Source organism: Macrobrachium rosenbergii, chromosome 5, assembly GCF_040412425.1.
Source record: "Macrobrachium rosenbergii isolate ZJJX-2024 chromosome 5, ASM4041242v1, whole genome shotgun sequence".
Classification (NCBI taxonomy): Eukaryota; Metazoa; Arthropoda; class Malacostraca; order Decapoda; family Palaemonidae; genus Macrobrachium; species Macrobrachium rosenbergii.
In genome coordinates this window covers 3,418,918-3,440,233 of record NC_089745.1, presented here as the reverse complement: position 1 = coordinate 3,440,233, position 21,316 = coordinate 3,418,918, and the positions used below count along the sequence as shown (strand labels likewise).

The following is a 21,316-nucleotide window of genomic DNA, read 5'->3' as shown; positions in this document are numbered from 1 at the left end:
GAAAATAAATGCTAAACACATCGTTGTTGTTTGTCTTCGTGTCACCGCGCCATTAATACGACTGGAGAAAATATTAACTAAACTGATTGTGTACGTTTCTAGAACAAAAATATTGCCTGGGTATCAGCGGGCGAAATAATATGGTTGAAGTTAGAAGTGTTTGATTTTATTGGCTTAGTTACACTCGGTTGCTTTAAGGCTTAATATCATATAGACGTTTCACAAAGGAACCTTACAAGCCGCTGAGAATTACATGTATTTTTTGTTACATTTTGATGTAAGCCAACGGACAGAAAAAATGTATATGTAATCAGTATTCTCAGGATTAATACAACTATTACGATTTTTAAATTACGTTAGGTAACAAAACAATTATGTCCTTAAGTTATTTATTCAGTTATGTTGAAGAAGAAAGTAATTTCAGCGGTAAAAAAAAAACTTGCTGAACGACACTCTTTGGAACGTTCAGAAACAATTCGTAAGAGAAATCTATATATGAGACAGATCTTTCTAATAACCATTTTGACACCATTTGTATATTTGGCAATAATGACTAATATAACAGCCTTTTTAGCCTGAGTAACCAGTTAGCGCGCTCAGCACGATATGTTCGGATTTGCCCCTTAATTTTTAGACCAAACTTGTTGGTAATATTGACATAAGTTGCTAGTGTAATTGTGATTTTTGTTGACTATGCTTGGGTTAATTTCAACACTTGGAGTAGTTTATCGTCAAGAAGCTGAAAAATGGCAAAAAAAAACGTTTTCGTGATGCTGTTTACAATAAATTAAGCCGTAACTTTAAAAGAAGAACCTTGGGTTATAGCCCTAGACTCACAAGTGTTCTCTCTCAACAGCTCCTTCCTTGTCTAGAAACCGTTATTATTTATTTAAATTTCAAAAGAGCATTGAAAACCGCACTACCTCCTGAACCCGAGTTTGCTTTAACGTTATCAATGCTTTTAATATCTATATACACTCACTGATCCCAGTCTCTTGCGGCGTAGTGCTCTGGTTGTAAGTGGTTGAGACTTAGTACGACTTCACTTTTTTTTATCTTATCAAGTTAATCTAACTGAAGACCTATTAAAAAAAACATCAAGAGAGTTTACATTATCTCTGCTCGTATCTTGGCTGTGCCCTGGTAAAGTGCCAAGGTCATTTTTTTCGCTAACAAAAAATTTTACTTTTAGTTTTCGCTGTGCCTGTACTTCGAAAGCACAACAGTCGCATAAGTCAAGGTCAGCTGCTCTGAATGTTTCATAACCATTCACTAACGGAATCCTTCTTTCTGTACGTACCTCTGTATACCCAAGATTGGAACTGGAATCGGAATATAAAATTTAAGTCAAAGCGCTGGGACCTATGAGGTCATTCAGTGCTGAAGGGGATAATGAGAGTAAAGGGGGTTTAAATGGCGCATCAGGAAGGAAACCTCGCAGTTGTATTGTGAAACAATCGTTAGGAGAGGGTGGAAAGTAAGATGGAAGGGAGAGAATATGAACGGAGGTAGAGTCACAGGAATGAAAGAGGCTGCAGTTAGGGTCCAAAGAACCTTGAAATGCGTAGGTGCGCTGACTGCACTAGCCCCCTGCGGAGTGGATGATGATGGCGCTACTGATAAACTCACCCCGTTTGTCAAGATCATCAAAATTACCAATTGTGGTCAATTTTCATTCTGTTGACCCATCTCCTCACACTTTACCATTTCTCGGTTTCTTACTAAAGCCCCGAAATTGCCCGAATGTCCTTTTTGCCACCAGTGCCTGGGTTTTGCTCCTACGTACCTGACGACCACTTGAGGTTCCAAGAAGCTAAAGTTGGCAGCCAAAGACTCATGATAAGAGTAGCTGCCTAGCTCTGAAAAGAGGCTAAAAAATGGAGATACTCTGCATTACTTCAGAACAAAGCAAAATTTGGTTTAATTTGTTCTTTAAGGTGTCTGTTGGTTGTAGTGAATTTTTTTTTTTTTGCTCCATATACGTAAAAAACGCATTATTTAACGTTTAGAGATTATTTCAGCATATTATAGCATATTCTTACTACCTCCGCCTAGGAGGTTATGTGACCTGTGATAATTCATTTCTTTATTTGTCCTTTTATTTATTAATTTATTATTTTAGCTGTCTGTGTGTGTTTTTAACAAGATTACACAAAAACTACTGACCGGATTTCAATTAAAATTTCAGAACTACTTATATCTGTTTAGAGGTACTGAATAAATTCTCAGCAAGATCAGACCAAGGCTGGCTTTCCTGGTCAAGTCGGGTCACCCTGCCCCACACAAACTATCGAAGGGATTTCAGTGAAATTTTCAAAACTACTTACCTATGTTTAGAGGAGGAACTAAATGAATACTCATCAATATCCAGCCAAACTTGGTGATGGCATGGCATGATACAGAGCTTGAACGAAAACCGTTTTAAGTCCTTCAATGATCTTGGGAACACAGTGCTAAAAAGACTCATCAAAATTTTAAACAATCTAGATATGAATCTTGATGTTGAAGGCGTTCTATGGATAAGACAAGGAGTTCAGTATTAAGTCATCTGAGAGAGATCGCCGTGGAACCACCGATTCTGGATCACCATTCCTATTCGTGGGAATAGACTTGTCCCCAGTGACCGATGCTTTCTGAAGTCAGTTTCAAGTAAGACAGGTCTTGCTTCCTTTAACCCTGATTATATTTGCTCACACGGCAGTGAGCTGCTTCCTACAGGGAAATCAATAATATTAGCTGAAGGGTTCGAAAATGGAGAGCTAGTAAACTAGTAAAAGTCCTATAAGAAGGTCGCGTGTCTGCTATGGACGAACTGAAATGGATTCATGGAAGAGGCAGCCACACTCCTAATGTTGCATGCAGTGAGCCTCTCAAACCAACATTCAATGGTCATCACAGATGTCTTAGTGCCACTTATATACTACTTGAACATTCAGAGCAAGATTTTACAAAGGAAAGCCACATTCCAGTTCATGAGATAGCCAGCAAGCTCGGTTCGGATACATGCAATATTCCACCGGTTGTCCAAGCTCTCTCTGGATGTGACAGCACTTCTGCAATCTATCAGAGGGGACAGCCAGGTATCAGACCACAGTATGGCGTCAGAGCCACTCAGCTAAGCCCAGAATGCCTGACCCTATTGGTAATGGATGGCATGTAGACAACATTAATGGACTTCAACAACCTACTTTGTATGAGAATGAATCTGCTCCAGTAGAATTAACAGATATTACTCGCTTACGCTGCAAAGACAATTGCTGTGAAGGTCATAACTGCCAATGCAGACAAGCTGGTGAGATCTGTTCAACTTCCTGTTTCTTTCAACAATGTGATGATCTAACAAACAGGAAGGAACACAATGTTGAGGATATTGGAAGTGAAAGAGATTTTGACGATCGCTATGATGTGAACTGTGGCTGGAACTTCTAGACTTGTTTTATTTCTTGAGGTTGGAATTTCTACACCTGTTTTATTTCTTGCTGAAGTTAAACTTCTAGTTTACCCTACGAAACGACAAGGAGTTCTTTCTTTGTTTATTTTCAAATATTCAATGTGTTAATTATTTATTTTGTTTGATAAAAAGAGAAGATAAATAAAATCCATTTACTCTGCGAGGTGACTCTTATATTGACGATATATATTTTGTATTTTTCACAGACCAGTGCTAGAAATCAGTAATAAGAAAAGTGACATATATATAACAGGTAGTTAAATACAATTTTTCTGAATTGATCAGTAATAAATTAAACAATTAATTATTGCAAACCCTCCAAATATGTGAAAACATTTTGTATATATTTCTGTTTAAAGTCAGATACCAGTACAAGGATAACCTAACTTATTTTTCCTGGCTTCTCTTAGATATAAAACGCAAGGGGTTGAATCTCCAAGTTAGAAGTGAATTTCAAGCCTCACTTTCCTCAAAGGGGACATCTAAAGGAACCAAGTAGTGCAAATTTCAACTTGTTCTGAAGTAGTGCAAGCAAGGTATCATAAACATTTTGTCTTAAGACCACATCACTAAGAGTCATAGGGTATTTGGTCTCCTTTTAATCTCTCATCATGATCAACGCTGATGATATCAGCATTCAATCAGCTTTAATATAAAAAATGACTCTTGTTGTTGCTAAACTGAGCTGGCTTTGTACCTTGGCACACTCTTGCATGTGTGTGTATATATATGTATGCATTTATATGTGTACACATACATACATACGTACGTACATACACACACACGTATATATAAATATATATATATATATATATATATATATATATATATATATATATATGTACTATCTACTGTGTACTAACTTATAATCTGAAAAAACTTTCTAATCATCAGTTTCCTAACATTTTAGTCGCCAAGCACCACCGCCTTTTCACACACACACAATTATATATATATGTATATATATACAGTTTATGTATGTATGCATACACATACATAAGACATACATACATACATACACACACATGTGTATATATATATATATATATATATATATATATATATATATATATATATATATGTGTGTGTGTGTGTGTCAATGTGTGTGTGTGTGTGTGTGTGTGTGTAAGTGGTTAAGCTGATATATAAGTTAAAATTTTTTCAGATATAAATTAGTACAATGAAATGGAAAGAACAAGGTAATGGATATAATGTTGAGGAGTTGCTGGATGTATAACTGATCATTGTTTGGTAGAGGCAAAAGATGAAGCAGAAGTTTAAGTTGGAGAGAAAAGGGTGACAAATCTAGCTATAAATGTGAGACAAGTGAAAAAGCATACAAACAGAATTCCAAGATGGGGTCACACAGTAAATCATTCATAACTAAAAAAAAGAAGACAGTTTTCTCTTGAACAACGAATTCCAAGATGGGGTCACACAGTAGGGAGTTTTTGTGGTTGGATGATGGAATGAAGTGGACAAAACACTTAAAAAGTGTTTTGTCCACTTAAAACTGAAGTTAATCAGCTGAACGTAAGATTACTTGCAAAAACATACAGAGATAATCAGCTGAACGTAAGATTACTTGTAAAAACATACAGAGAATATCAGAAATAACGTACTTTTTACGAAGACATATTTAAACACACCAGAGAGGACCTCAGAAAAAAGGTAATTAAGAACCCACAAAATGTGAAATATACACCAGAAAACTCAGAAAACAGATAATTAAAGAACACAAAATAAATATACACCAGAGGACCAAAACAAAATGAACCCACAAAATGAAAATATACACCAGAGGACCCCAGAAAACAGGTAATTAGAACCCACAAAATGTGAAATATACACCAGAGAGGACCCCAGAAAACAGGTAATTAAGAACCCACAAAATGTGAAATATACACCAGAGAGGACCTCAGAAAACAGATAATTAAGAACCCACAAAATGTGAAATATACACCAGAGAGGACCCCAGAAAACAGGTAATTAAGAACCCACAAAATGTGAAAAATACACCAGACAGAGGACCCCACAAAACAGGTAATTAGAACCCACAAAATGTGAATATATATACACCCCAGAAAACAGGTAATTAGAACCACAAAATGTGAAATATACACCAGAGGGACCTCAGAAAACAGGTAATTAAGAACCCACAAAATGTGAAATATACACCAGAGAGGACCCAAGAAAACAGGTAATTAAGAACCCACAAAATGTGAAAAATACACCAGAGAGGACCTCAGAAAACAGGTAATTAAGAACCACAAAATGAAAAAAATACACCAGAGAGGACCCCACAAAACAGGTAATTAAGAACCCACAAAATGTGAAAAATACACCAGAGAGGACCTCAGAAAACAGGTAATTAAGAACCCACAAAATGTGAAAAATACACCAGAGAGGACCCCAGAAAACAGGTAATTAAGATCCCACAAAATGTGAAAAATACACCAGAGAGGACCCCAGAAAACAGGTAATTAAGAACCCACAAAATGTGAAAAATACACCAGAGAGGACCTCAGAAAACAGGTAATTAAGAACCCACAAAATGTGAAAAATACACCAGAGAGGACCTCAGAAAACAGGTAATTAAGAACCCACAAAATGTGAAAAATACACCAGAGAGGACCCCAGAAAACAGATAATTAGAACCACAAAATGTGAAAAATACACCAGAGGACCTCAGAAAACAGGTAATTAGAACCCACAAATGTGAAAAATACACCAGAGAGGACCTCAGAAAACAATTGTTAGAACCCACAAAATGTGAAAAATACACCAGACAGGACCTCAGAAAACAGGTAATTAAGAACCCACAAAATGTGAAAAATACACCAGAGAGGACCTCAGAAAACAGATAATTAAGAACCCACAAAATGTGAAAAAAAATACACCAGAGGACCTCAGAAAACAGGTAATTAGAACCCACAAAATGTGAAAAATACACCAGAGGACCTCCAGAAAACAGATAATTAAGAACCCACAAAATGTGAAAAATACACCAGAGAGGACCCCAGAAAACAGGTAATTAGAACCCACAAATGTGAAAAAATACACCAGAGGACCTCAGAAAACAGATAATTAAGAACCCACAAAATGTGAAAAATACACCAGAGAGGACCTCAGAAAACAGATAATTAAGAACCCACAAAATGTGAAAAATACACCAGAGAGGACCCCACAAAACAGGTAATTAAGAACCCACAAAATGTGAAATATACACCAGAGAGGACCTCAGAAAACAGGTAATTAAGAACCCACAAAATGAAAATATACACCAGAGGACCCACAAAACAGGTAATTAACCCACAAAATGTGAAAAATACCAGAGAGGACCCCAGAAAACAGGTAATTAGAACCACAAAAGTGTGAATACACCAGAGGACCTCAGAAAACAGGTAATTAGAACCACAAAATGTGAAAAATACACCAGAGGACCCCAGAAAACAGATAATTAGAACCCACAAAATGTGAAAAATACACCAGAGGACCCCAGAAAACAGGTAATTAAGAACCACAAAATGTGAAATATACACCAGAGAGGACCTCCAGAAAACAGGTATTAGAACCCACAAAACGTGAAAAATACCAGAGGACCCAGAAAACAGATAATTAGAACCCACAAAATGTGAAAAATACACCAGAGGACCCCACAAAACAGGTAATTAAGAACCCACAAAATGTGAAAAATACACAGAGAGAACCTCAGAAAACAGGTAATTAGAACCACAAAATGTGAAAATATATACACCAGAGGACCCCAGAAAACAGGTAATTAGAACCCACAAAATGTAGAAAAATACACCAGAGAGGACCTCAGAAAACAGGTAATTAAGAACCCACAAAATGTGAAATAATACCAGGACCCACAAAACAGGTAATTAAGAACCCACAAAACGTGAAAAATACAAAAGAGAGACCTCCAAAACAGGTAATTAAGAACCCACAAAATGTGAAAAATACACCAGAGGACCTCAAAAAGAGTATACAACCACAAAATGTGAAAAATACCCAAGGGACCCCAAACAGGTAATTAAGAACCACAAAATGTGAAAAATACACAGAGGACCCCACAAAACAGGTAATTAAGAACCCACAAAATGTGAAATATACCAGAGAGGACCTCAGAAAACAGGTAATTAAGAACCACAAAATGTGAAAAAGTAAACCAGAGAACCTCAGAAAACAAGTAATTAGAGCCACAAAATGTGAAAAATACACCAGGGAGAACCCCAAAAACAGGTAATTAAGAACCCACAAAATGTGAAAAATACACCAGAGGGACCCCACAAAACAGGTAATTAAAACCACAAAACGTGAAATAATACACCAGAGAACCTCAGAAAACAGGTAATTAAGAACCCACAAAATGTGAAATATACACAGAAGAACCTCAGAAAACAGGTAATTAAGAACCCACAAAATGTGAAATATACACCAGAGAGGACCCCAGAAAACAGGTAATTAAGAACCCACAAAATGTGAAAAATACACCAGAGAGGACCTCAGAAAACAGATAATTAAGAACCCACAAAATGTGAAATATACAACAGAGAGGACCCCAGAAAACAGGTAATTAAGAACCCACAAAATGTGAAATATACAACAGAGAAGACCCCAGAAAACAGGTAATTAAGAACCCACAAAATGTGAAATATACACCAGAGAGGACCTCCAGAAAACAGGTAATTAGAACCACAAAATGTGAAAAATACACCAGAGGACCCTCAGAAAACAGATAATTAGAACCAACAAAATGTAAATATACAACAGAAGACCCCAGAAAACAGGTAATTAGAACCACAAAATGTGAAATATACACCAGAAGACCCCAGAAAACAGGTAATTAGAACCACAAAATGTGAAAAATACACCAGAGAGGACCCCAGAAAACAGGTAATTAAGAACCCACAAAATGTGAAAAATACACCAGAGAGGACCCCAGAAAACAGGTAATTAAGAACCCACAAAATGTGAAATATACACCAGAGAGGACCCCAGAAAACAGGTAATTAAGAACCCACAAAATGTGAAAAATACACCAGAGGGACCCTCAGAAAACAGGTAATTAGAACCACAAAATGTGAAAAATACACCAGAGAGGACCCCACAAAACAGGTAATTAAGAACCCACAAAATGTGAAAAATACACCAGAGAGGACCCCACAAAACAGGTAATTAAGAACCCACAAAATGTGAAATATACACCAGAGAGAACCTCAGAAAACAGGTAATTAAGAACCCACAAAATGTGAAAAGTAAACCAGAGAGAACCTCAGAAAACAAGTAATTAAGAGCCCACAAAATGTGAAAAATACACCAGGGAGGACCCCACAAAAACGGTAATTAAGAACCCACAAAATGTGAAAAATACACCAGAGAGGACCCCAGAAAACAGGTAATTAAGAACCCACAAAATGTGAAATATACACCAGAGAGAACCTCAGAAAACAGGTAATTAAAACCCACAAAATGTGAAATATACACCAGAGAGAACCTCAGAAAACAGGTAATTAAGAACCCACAAAATGTGAAATATACACCAGAGAGGACCCCAGAAAACAGGTAATTAAGAACCCACAAAATGTGAAAAATACACCAGAGAGGACCTCAGAAAACAGATAATTAAGAACCGACAAAATGTGAAATATACAACAGAAGACCAGAAAACAGGTAATTAAGAACCACAAAATGTGAAATATACACCAGAAGACCCCAGAAAACAGGTAATTAGAACCCACAAAATGTGAAATATACACCAGAGGAACCTCAAAAACAGGTAATTAAAACCACAAATGTGAAAAATACACCAGAGGGGACAGAGAAATTAAGAACCTGTAGAAATATACAACAGAAGAAAAAACAGGTAATTAAGAACCCACAAAATGTGAAATATACAACAGAGAAGACCCCAGAAATCAGGTAATTAAGAACCCACAAAATGTGAAATATACACCAGAGAGAACCTCAGAAAACAGGTAATTAAGAACCCACAAAATGTGAAATATACACCAGAGAGGACCCCAGAAAACAGGTAATTAAGAACCCACAAACTGTGAAAAATACACCAGAGAGGACCCCAGAAAACAGGTAATTAAGAACCACAAAATGTGAAATATACACACAGAGGGACCCAGAAAACAGGTAATTAAGAACCCACAAAATGTGAAATATACACCAGAGAGAACCTCAGAAAACAGGTATGAAGAACCCACAAAATGTGAAATATACACCAGAGGACCCCACAAAACAGGTAAATAGAACCACAAATGTGAAAAATACACCAGAAGACCCCAGAAAACAGATAATTAAGAACCCACAAAATGTGAAAAATACACCAGAGAGGACCCCAGAAAACAGATAATTAAGAACCCACAAAATGTGAAAAATACACCAGAGGACCTCCAGAAAACAGATAATTAGAACCACAAAATGTGAAAAATACAACAGAAGGACCCCAGAAAACAGGCAATTAAGAACCCACAAAATGTGAAACAAACAAAGATAAATCATTCATAACTAAATAACAGAAGACAGTTTTTTCTTGAACAACGAAAACAGGAGTTATTAAACACTTTTATTCCTCTGTCCTTGAAGCAAATGAACAAGAGATTATCGACGATACTCGAGAACAGAGAGAGAGAGAGAGAGAGAGAGAGAGAGAGAGAGAGAGAGAGAGAGAGAGAGAGAGGTCTGACACTGGCAAAAAACCGTGGAGATAAAAGTGTAATCTTACCAAGCAAACAAGCAGCAGTGGAGGACCGTCACTGCATTTCAACCCTTATCAGTATCAGAATGCTCTCTTGCAGCAGAAGCCTTTGGACCACCGCCTGAAATCAGAGACAAATGAGAGGAAACAAATTATCGCGAGAGTTTGTGAAACGTAGAGAAGGCTCGCAGAAAGCTGATGACGCTCAGTAAGGCGACGCTAGTTTTAGCAACCATAAATCAGTAAGAGGACATCGCAACTCTCGAAAAGATTCCGTGAGGTGAAGAGACAACAAAGGACAACGATGCCTGACGAACCGGAAATATCTAAGACACTCGTCTTTTTCGTCAATGGCAAAAAGGTAAGGAGGGAAAACTGCGAAAAAGGTTATTGTGTGGCTGCAAGGCAACAGGCTTATACAAGCCAGCCGGCCACTAAAGACCTGCCATGTCTTACCGATGTCTGGTCATCTTTGCAGCAGAGTTTCTGAATCATGTGTCGTCGCTCTTGGTATCTGCATGGCACATGATGCAGTCTAGCAAGCGATTCTGTACACCTGATTTCTGCTGGTAACCGTACTATTGTTTTCTCTGTATATTCAACCCTACCTTTTTACTAAACCAATTTATAGTTGCAGCTGCTGAAAGCAAAGCTTGTGTTCCCTTTTCTCTCTCTCTCTCTCTCTCTCTCTCTCTCTCTCTCTCTCTCTCTCTCTCTCTCTCTCTCTCTCTCTATGATTATTCGCCATTCTGCCCTAAAATGGAAGACTGCAGTGTCTGCAAAAATACAAAACTGAGAACAAATAGTAGATACTGCAGTTTTCCCTTGCCTTACTACTGATTTTGCAGATACTGCGAATGGGACCCCCTAAATAATCGTGGAAAGAATTGAAGAATCATTCTGAAACTGCCGTAACTTGTGTACAGTATTTTGTGTTCCACGAGCCCAACACGTGGCAAAGTTCAATTTCGAAATTTTGCAGACACTGCAGTTTTCCATTTTAGGGCAGCATTTCTCTGAAGAGTTTTTGAATCTTTTGTTGTCTCTCGAAGGCAACTGATACACGACTCTGTAAACCCAACCTTCTGCTTGTGACTGTACTGTTTTTCAATGTAGATTTTCCCCTACTCTGCTTTCTAACCAATGTATAGCTGCCTTTGTATTTTAACCTATCCTTTGATATATTTCTATCCTTTGGCGCTTATCTTCCTCGCCCAGCTTCTTCGTCTGACAACTCGCACTGGGTCTGAGTGAGAAGGGAAGGCCGCAACTTATTTTCTGTTTAAGGGCCCCAAGACACTCTTTCTATCTATCTGCCCCCTTTCCTTACCAAGTTTTAGATTTTCTTCCGTTTACTTCCAGTTTTTCTTAGAGATCACTTAGCTGGAAATGTAAAGTATACCTCCTTTTTTTAAACAAAACGATATTTTTTAATTTCTTCCCTCTTAATAAACCTTCCTGTTACTTTTGTCTGTGACAGTTTGCTTTCATCTTGGCACTGTGAACGTAACTTTTTATTATTATTATTATTATTATTATTATTATTATTATTATTATTATTATTATTATTATTATTATTCAGAGGATGAAAGTTATTCATCTGGAACAAGCCCACCAAAGGGGCCACTGACTTGAAATCCAAGCTTCCAAAGAATATTAAGGTGTTCATTAGGAAGAAGTAAGAGGAAGTAAATGGAAATATAGAAAGAAGCGACCCCACTCACTTATTAAAAAAAGAAAAAAAAATAATTAAATTAATAAATTAACAAATAGATAAAAATGCACTGAAATGCAAAGAGAATAGTATTAGGGTAGCAATGCATTGCACCTTCGCTTGAACTTCTGAAGAAGTTCCAATTGCACGACATCTTCTTCAAGGAGGCTGTTCCACAGCCTTGCTTGGTCATACACGCAAATAAACTCATTCAATCTTTTGTGCTCTTCTTGCAGATCGAGGACAGCTGCGTCGATCCCGAGTGGACGCTGCTTTTCTACCTGAGGAAAAGACGTATCCTTTTATTCAGGAAGCCTGTTGCGTTTATTAGACGCATGAATGAACATTGTAGTTAGTATAAATCTTTTTATTGGTGACTGAACTAGAATAAGGGTATTTATGACAGTGGCATTCGGAAAAGAGCAATGCAAAGTATTATTATTACTATCATTATTTCTTTTGGTCTGTCACAGTCATCCTATTCGACTGGGTGGTTTTTATAGGGTGGGGTTCCGGGTTACATCCTGCCGCCTTAGGAGTCCATCACTTTTCTCACTATGTGCGCTGTTTCTAGTAGCACACTCTTCTGCATGAGTCCTGGAGCTACTTCGGCATCTAGTTTTTCAAGATCCTTTTCGGGGATCTTGGGATCGTGCCTAGTGTTCCTATGATTATGGGTACAATTTCCACTGGCATATCCCATATCCTTTTTATTTCGATTTTCAGGTCTTGATACTTACCAATTCTTTCTCTTTTTTTTCTCACCTACTCTGGTGTCCCATGGTACTGCCACATCAGTGAGTGATACTTTCTTCCTGATTTTGTCAATCAACGTCACGCCTGGTCTACTGGCACGCATCACCCTATCTGTTCTGACGCCATAGTCCCAGAGGATCTTTGCCTAATCGTTTTCTAGCACTCCGTCAGGTTGGTGTTCGTGCCACTTATTATTATTATTATTATTATTATTATTATTATTATTATTATTATTACTGAACACTCTGTGTGGGATTATATTACAGACTGTAAATGGTTCCAACAATTTCGAACACACAGCTCTGGAACTGGCGATTTTACCGGGTCTAGAAAGGCAGATTGTTCTCCAGCCCTGCAATTATTCTAAAATATTATGAATGCTTTACGGCCGACGGATATCAATTCTGATTCTTTCTAGAACAAAAGCAATAACTTTAAAGATAAACCTCTAAGGCTGGCAACCTATTAAAAGCCTGTGGATCAACGAAAGTCCTGAAGTACTCTCTGCATCACTGAAGTGCGTAAACACCTCTAAGAGCAAAAAATAAATAAAGAAATAAACAAGTAAAAAACGCCGAGTTTTCAGTACAGAGTATAATGCTGTATGAGCCTGTGTTGTTGGCACCCATAGCGTTACCAGATGCACGATCATGGCTAACTTTAACCTTAAAGAAATGAAAACTACTGAGGCTAGAGGGCTGCAATTTGGTATGTTTGATGACTGGAGAGTGGATGATCAACATACCAATTTGCAGCCCTCTAGCCTCAACAGTTTTTAAGATCTGAGGGCGCATGAGCAAACCATTTAATCACTTTCATTTTATCGAGATTCTCCATCTGGTCGACCTTTAGTGCTCCTGACTCATCATGAATTGAACTGAATAGCATATAGAATTTAGACCAAAGGCCAAGCACTGGGACCTAAGAGCTCATTCAGCGCTGAAATGGAAAGTGACGGTAAAAGGTTTGAAAGGTGTAACAGGAGGAAAACCTCAAAGCAGTTGCACTATGAATCAGCTGTTAGGAGAGGGTTAAGGAGAGTAAGATGGAAGAAAGAGAATATGAACAGAGGTACAGTAAAAGGAACGAAAGGGGTTGCAGCTAGGGGCCGAAGGCACGCTGCAAAGAACCTCAAGTAATGCCTACAGTCACTGACAGCATTGCCCCGCCTAAGGGGTGCTGACTCATCATGCCTTCAAGATATCATGCTCTAAAGATGTAGTGAAAATTGTGAAGATTATCACAAGGTTCAACAGTCCTAAGAAACCCTTTTAACATTATTCTCACTGGTTATCGTCCTCATTATTCTGACTCAGCAATTGCAAAATTTTCTTAGCAATTGCAAAATGTTCTTAGCAATTGCAAAATGTTCTTAGCAATTGCAAAATGTTCTTCCTTTGTCCTAAGTTAAGTATATCTTAGTTTAACCAGACCACTGAGCTGATTAACAGCTCTCCTAGGGCTGGCCCGAAGGATAGATTTATTTTACGTGGCTAGAACCGACTGGTTACCTAGCAACGGGACCTACAGCTTATTGTGGAATCCGAACCACATTATGACGAGAAATGAATTTCTATCACCAGAAATAAATTCCTCTAATTGGCCGGTCGGAGAGTCGAACGCTGGGCCAACAGCGCGCTTCCCCTGTCCTAAAATGGAAGACTTCAGCATCTGCAAAAATACAAGATTGAGAAAAATGGTAGATACTGCTGTTTTCCCATGCCTTACTACTGATTTCGCAGATACAGCAAATGGGATCCCCTAATTACTCGAGGAAAGCACTGAAGAATCATTCTGAAACTGCAACTTGGGTATTAGTGTATCACGAGCCCAGTGGGTGGCATATCTCGATTTCGAAAATTTTGCAGAAACTGCGGTTTTCCGTTTTAGGGCAGAACCGTTCCAGCATCCTACAGCGGCAAAAACCCGAAAACAATTTTACACTTCGGTCCAGCAAAAAACTATTAAATAGACTGTTATAAAAAATTTTTTGTCCATATACATCGAGTCGAGTCTAACGTACCTGGAGATTATCAGATTGATTCACGTCCAACAATTTCACTATGAAAAGCTTAGGAGGAACAACTTTAATTCTGCCGACAATTGACGAAACATGCGAAAGAATGGAATGGAATTTGGCCGAGGCCAAGCGCTAGGACCCATGAGGTCATTCAGCACTGAAAGGGAAATCAAGAGGAATAAAAAGGTTTGAAAGGTGTAAGAAGGGGAAAACCTCGCAGTCCCACTATTGAACCAATTGTTAGGAGAGGGTGGCAAGTAAGAAGGAAGAACAGAATATGAACGGAGGTACAGTAAAAGGAATGGAAAGGGATTGCAGCTAGGGGCCAAAGGGACGCTGCAAAGAACTTCAAGCAATGCCTAAGTCCACCGCGTGAGGTACACTGATGGCAATACCCCATACGGGGACTTCGGCAATTCTAAAATATTCCCTAAATTATCAATATTATACAAAGAGAATTATCTTGCCATGGAACAAAGCAAAATGGTCGTAACCCCGTGTAGGTAATTTCCACAAAGACACAAACTTACACACACACACACAAATAAAAATGAATCAGCATCATATTGTAATTCTGCTAATGAAATTAGTATTTTCAACCCAGTTTCTTTGTGAACTAACATTGCCTACAAGAGGGTATTAAGTCCGCTAATCAGCTTGGAATTTTTTGCCAAGCTCCTAACTGCCTTTACAATACCCATACCCGACTCGCAAGAGGTTGTGACGAAGATTCCTTAACAGGCAATGAAACAGTTCGGTTATGTGGTACAAAGCTCGGTTGTGGAGAGGGCGGTTGTGGCGCCTGTACTGTTATGGTCTCCAAATTCAACGTCCAGACTGGCAAAGTGGTGTGAGTATTCTCAAAAGTTATTAAGGGAACTTATTTCCTTTATTATTATTATTATTATTATTAGGCAAAGTGTAAGTATTTTAGTTATTAGTGCTTCTCTGAGACTGAAAAGAGAGAACTTATTTCGCATAGATTCTTATACAAAAGCGCCTTCTCTGTTTAGCTTCTTCTTAATTTTTTTATTGGAGAAACAAATAGATTTGTACAGATCTATTAAAAAAAATAACTAAACAGGATTTGCTTCCCTATTTCAAAACTCATGCTGCTATGAGTGTTTTTTAAAATTATTATTATTATTATTATTATGATGATTATTATTATTATTATTATTATTAAAGCTGTAACTTAAAGATTAGGTTTTGGAAATGTCAGTGGAGATACATTTAAGAATGTCTCTGCATCACTGTAATGGTTTTATTTATGCATCAATTTATTTACTGACCTGTCGAAACATACATGCCCTTCATTGTTATTGTTATTGTTGATATTATTACTCGACAATGTTGCCGATTTGAATTGAATTTAGCAGATAGGTGCGTTGGGGGGTTGGTGACTATCCATGTTTGTGTGTATATGTATGTGTGTATGTGTGTGTGTATGTATGTATGTGTGTGTATATATATAACATATATATATATATATATATATATATATATATATATATATATATATATATATATATATAACACACACATATATATATAATAAATATGAGAATGATGCAGTATTAATACTTAGAATTTATATTGGTAAATGTAGATTCCTAAGTAATAATGTGGTAAATTCAAAATTTACCACTTTCACTATAAAAAATAACAATATATATATAAATAAATGCTATATAAAATTGTTATCTTTTACAGTGAAAATGGTAAATCTTTAACTTACCACACTGACGCTTAGGAATCTGCATCAATATCACTACATCAACATCACGCCATTCTCATCTAGTCAGACACCTCGCATTTCGCGTTACCCTCATTATATACTTGTATTTCTACTTCCCAGACATTATTCAATGAATGCCTGCCTCGCCCTTGTTGCTTTCATGCACGGTCTGGCTGTGACCACAGTGGAAGGGATCGGCTCCACCAAAACAGGCCTCCACGCGGTCCAGGAGCGAATTGCCAGAGCTCACGGTTCCCAGTGTGGCTTCTGCACCCCTGGAATGGTCATGTCCATGTACACCCTCCTCAGGAATAGTCCCGTTCCCGTCATGGCTCAGATTGACGAGTACATGACAGGTAAGGCTTGTAGGAGTAAGGTTGTGGGGGTATGTTAAAAATGTCTTTCTTAATCAAAGGTTTTTTTAATACCTATTTTCTTTCTTAATCAAAGGTTTTTTTTTATATCTATTCAGATGCTCCTTGACACACTTTTTTTCCTTCTATCGTTCCATTGCATGATTCAGTGAGGTTTAAACTACAGACCACCTACTTGTACAATAGTATTAGGTTTTCCAAATAAAAATTTTCAACTACAGACTATCACCTTATACATTAGTATTAAGTGTTCTGAATCAAAGGTTCAAACAACAGACCACCAATTTATACATTAATTTTAAGTTTTCTAAATCAGAGGTTCAAACTGCAGACCACCACCTTATATATTAATATTAAGTTTTCTAAATCAAAGGTTCAAATTACAGACCACCTTATATATTAACATTAAGTTTTCTAAATCAAAGGTTCAAATTACAGACCACCTTATATATTAACATTAAGTTTTCTAAATCAAAGGTTCAAACTACAGACCACCAACTTACACATTAATATTAGGTTTTCTAAATCTAAAGCTTAAGCTATAGACCCCCAACTTATACATTAATTTTAAGTTTTCTAAATCAAAGGTTCAAACTACAGACCACCAACTTCTACATTAATATTAAGTTTTCTAAATCGAAATTTTAAACTATGGACCACCGCCTTATACATTAATATTAAGTTTTCCAAATCAAAGGTTCAATCTACAGACCACCAACTTACGCATTAATATTAGGTTTTCTAAATCAAAGTTGGTTTTTGTACAACTATTCACACACATCTAAACAGTCCTATTCTCTGTTTTATTTTCTAAGCCCTCACAACAAGATTCACATATGTTTGAAAACTAAAGACCACATAATTCTACGTTAGATTTAGACTTAATAATCACTTGCGCCTTCTAACATAGCTATTTTAACACTGCATAACAATTCTATCTGTACTAATTCATTTAATTTGTGTAGGTGTACCTAAATAGCTCTACTTTTTTTTTTTTTTTTACTTGTTTCCATAGCATGACCCACTTAGCATTAGACTCACCTAATTTTACATTAGTGTTAGGTTCAATAGCCCCTGGCAACTTTTAATACACCTATCTCTACGAGATTTACACACCAATTCTAAGTGTATTCCTGCAGGGAATCTGTGTAGGTGTACCGGGTATCGTCCCATCATTGACGCCTTCAGGAGTTTCACTTCAGATGGTAGGAAGGCACTACAGGGGTGTGGTAGAAAAGACTGCTGCCAACTGAATGGTAAAATGGGTAAGGAAATGCAGATAAACGCAAATTAAAGAAAGAAAGGGAATAATAATAATAATAATAATAATAATAATAATAATAATAATAATAATAATAATAATTATTATTCTTAATAATAATAATAATAATAATAATATTAATAATAATAAGTATTATTATTATTATCATCATCGGTGAAGAAATCCACAGTGGTGTAAATGTAAATACATATTAGAAATATATATACAAACGAGAGCTTTTGAGAACCTTTCTTATTATTTATTTTCCCTGCATTAGTAATTCAAAACCTCTAATGAAGTTTTGTATGCCTACCATCAGATGATGAAAGTATTTTTCCCCTACCTACCTATATCTATCCATCTATCGATCTTTTCCCCTCTACCTACCTATCTATCCAACAATTACTCTATGTATCTAGCAGCTACTTAATATCAGCAGTTTTAAAAGTCTTAATGATTTCACCTACCCTTTTCCATCCCAACAATCTCTATGTATCTAGCAATCCAGCAACGGGAAAGTGGACGCCACCGACGAGGAATATGCAAATGGCATTAGCGACGACCAGGCACCATTGTACGAGGAAACTGACATCTCCGCCGCCCTGCACGACGAAGCCGACTTCAAACCTTACGATCCGACCCAGGAGATCATTTTCCCACCCGAACTCAAGGTACGCCGTCCGGTGTTAAATGGGTCGCTGCGCAGATCGTCTGCGCATGACCGTGGTCTGAGCTGTTGAGTCTATGAATGTGTGCCAATGTTAACAAGAGAGTGAATTATATAGACTTAAATTTTATTATCATCATTATTATTACTGTTATTAATATTATATTTCTATGCACATGTACCAGTAAACTACATAGACTCAAATATTATTATTATCATTTACAAGATAAACCACTAGTTTTATGGTACCAGCCCATAGGAGCCACTGACTTGAAATTCAAGCTTCCAAGGAATATGAAGACAAATTCTGAGTTATGAAAGTTACAGAAAGCACTTTAAAACGCAGGGATTGATTTCAAGAGCTCAAACTACAAAACTACTCATATTTATCAACATAAATATTTGTTCATTCTCTTCTAAGAGTTAACGGCTTCTGAGAAGGAGTTTCGACATGTAATGTTTTCCGAACAGTAACATAAAACTGCCCGTTTTCCATATCTAGACTCAGCTATTTTAGGAATGAGAGTCGCCTTAAACATGTGCACTCAGAGATTCATTCTTAACTCGTACGTAACCTCACTGATTTTTAGAATGACGCAGTGTATAAACTAACAAATCTGAAAGAAAAATGTGTACTCAGTGCATCATATATATATATTTGCCTCGTACACAATCCAGTGATACAACATTTCTCTAAAATAAGCTCTCATCCGTAACGGCTTCAGGTGCGCAAAGACTGGAGGCTTCAGGATCTAGAGTTCTCTGGCCCCAGGGTGAAGTTTTACCGGCCCCTGACCCTCTCCCGCCTGTTGCAGCTAAAGTCTCTTCACCCGGAAGCTAAAATCATCGTTGGCAATACGGAAGTGGGTGGGTACTGTCTTTTCTGTCATTTAGTAATAGGTAAATTTAGGTTTGATAGCAGGCGTTTCCTCCTACTTTTCTCAAACTCATGAGACTAATCCATCCACGTTACAGCCAGAGTCAATTATTGTGGTTTATTTTTACCAATTTTCAACTCATTATATTGATGGTCTGTTCCCTTTTAACACCCTGCAATAAAGTACGAGAATTCTGCTTTAAAATGACACCAGAATGAGCGTCGTAGCTTGAATAATAACTTTACAAACAATGGACAAAGCCAAGTGTAGATCGTCGCAGCTTTGGTTCTAAGACCATGACCAACATAAGCCTAGTGATAGAACGGGTCAGTAAACTAGACGGTGGTTCTAGTCCTTACATGGGGATACTATCGCACTGATGTCAACTTCTATTAATATAAAGTATTTTCAACCTTCTCTTAGTGTTTTAACAGCTGACACAAGAGAATATGCTGCCTAAAGGCCTGTCCACATTGCAAACAATGTTTCCCAGTGTGGACAGTCCTTAACAAATAGTTTGTAAGTTATCATAACAAGGAGAGAGAGAGAGAGAGAGAGAGAGAGAGAGAGAGAGAGAGAGAGAGAGAGAGAGAGAGAGAGAGAGAGAGCACAACTGCATCACTCCTAAAATTTATCAACACTACCCAACCAAATACATGATTTTCAGAACGTTTCTAATACTAAAGAAAAAAATATTTTAACTGCTCTTGACAAATTAGAGATCACAAATATAAATCTTTCTTTCATTAATGGTTTTTCCTAAGTCAGGTGCCGTGAGGTTATGAAAGTACAGTAACCCAGCTCAATATCATGTAATTCTTTGCCTGTTTCTGTTTGGCATTCTCTATTGAACACTACATTTATGCTGACATATAACATGAATCATAACTTCATTCATCTGAAGGTGTGGGACAGTTTAAATATTAAGGTATGTTGAAATATTAAGATGCCTACCATTTAAAATCACACGTGTTTTGAATCGCAGACCACAAATCATAATTCCCCTTTCTAAATGTTTGTGACCCACCTTTCGCGTCACTCGATTCAAAGTGGTATCTCTGGAGAGTTTCAGTATTTCAATCTCACAAGTTTTAGGATTTAGATTTACTTCCTCGTGTAATGTGGCTTTTGCAGGAAAATAAAGACATTTACAATTTCACAGGTGTGGAAGTCAGGTTCAAGAACCAATTGTACCCGGTCCTGATAAATCCTTCTCAGATATGCCAACTCACATCTGTGACCATCAGTGACTCTGGACTGACCTTTGGTGCTTCTGTGACGCTTTCGTCCCTTGAGGATACACTCAAGGATCAGGTGAAGTCGCAACCAGGTATGTTATCTTTTTTTTTTTTTTTTTAATAGTTGTGCAAAGGTGAAATTGCTTATTCAGCTCATTCTCAGGGTCCACTGTGAGCCATTGGCACATCCACCACAGTAACTTGGTGTGAACAGCAATGGGTTGCAGTGAACTCCCAGAAGCCAACAGGGTGAGTGAGCGAGTTGTTAAGTATAAAAGGTAGTGATGAAATAAATATGACTTGTTACTGAACAAGTATTACCAACAGTCACATGTGAATCTTGCAACTTGCCTAAAGTTGTATGCTGACACAACCAAGAGATTTCCAACAACAACAGAGAGCATTTAAATATCACAAACTCCTTTGAACTGCTGAAAAGTAAGCTGTTTATTGCAAATAAAGTAAATATGAATGTTTAAAATACTCTGTCATCAGTAATACTGC

The 21,316-nt window shown here is 37.3% G+C and overlaps 2 protein-coding genes across 5 annotated transcripts in view; one reads left to right on the top strand and one right to left on the bottom strand.

Annotated features, from left to right (window-relative positions):
* The window catches only part of LOC136838440 (N-acetylated-alpha-linked acidic dipeptidase 2-like), a 215,948-nt gene that overhangs the window by 36,994 nt on the left and 157,638 nt on the right, over positions 1 to 21,316 (bottom strand). Inside the window, exon 1 of one of the 4 annotated variants that reach the window (XM_067103361.1) lies at positions 983 to 1,030. The exons of 2 other annotated variants lie outside the window; for them this stretch is intronic. The gene's annotated coding sequence lies outside the window, so the exon portion shown is untranslated. Of the gene's footprint in view, positions 1 to 837; positions 866 to 982; positions 1,031 to 21,316 lie in introns of those variants that run through there. One more of the 4 variants, XM_067103366.1, reaches the window with a different exon arrangement.
* The window catches only part of LOC136838442 (xanthine dehydrogenase/oxidase-like), a 33,677-nt gene continuing 22,547 nt past the window's right edge, over positions 10,187 to 21,316 (top strand). Inside the window, 8 exon segments of the mRNA XM_067103370.1 lie at positions 10,187 to 10,527; positions 12,117 to 12,174; positions 15,410 to 15,506; positions 16,515 to 16,750; positions 17,908 to 18,043; positions 18,538 to 18,700; positions 19,422 to 19,563; positions 20,737 to 20,904. Coding sequence (XP_066959471.1) covers positions 10,471 to 10,527; positions 12,117 to 12,174; positions 15,410 to 15,506; positions 16,515 to 16,750; positions 17,908 to 18,043; positions 18,538 to 18,700; positions 19,422 to 19,563; positions 20,737 to 20,904 — 1,057 coding nt within the window. The 5' untranslated portion in view covers positions 10,187 to 10,470.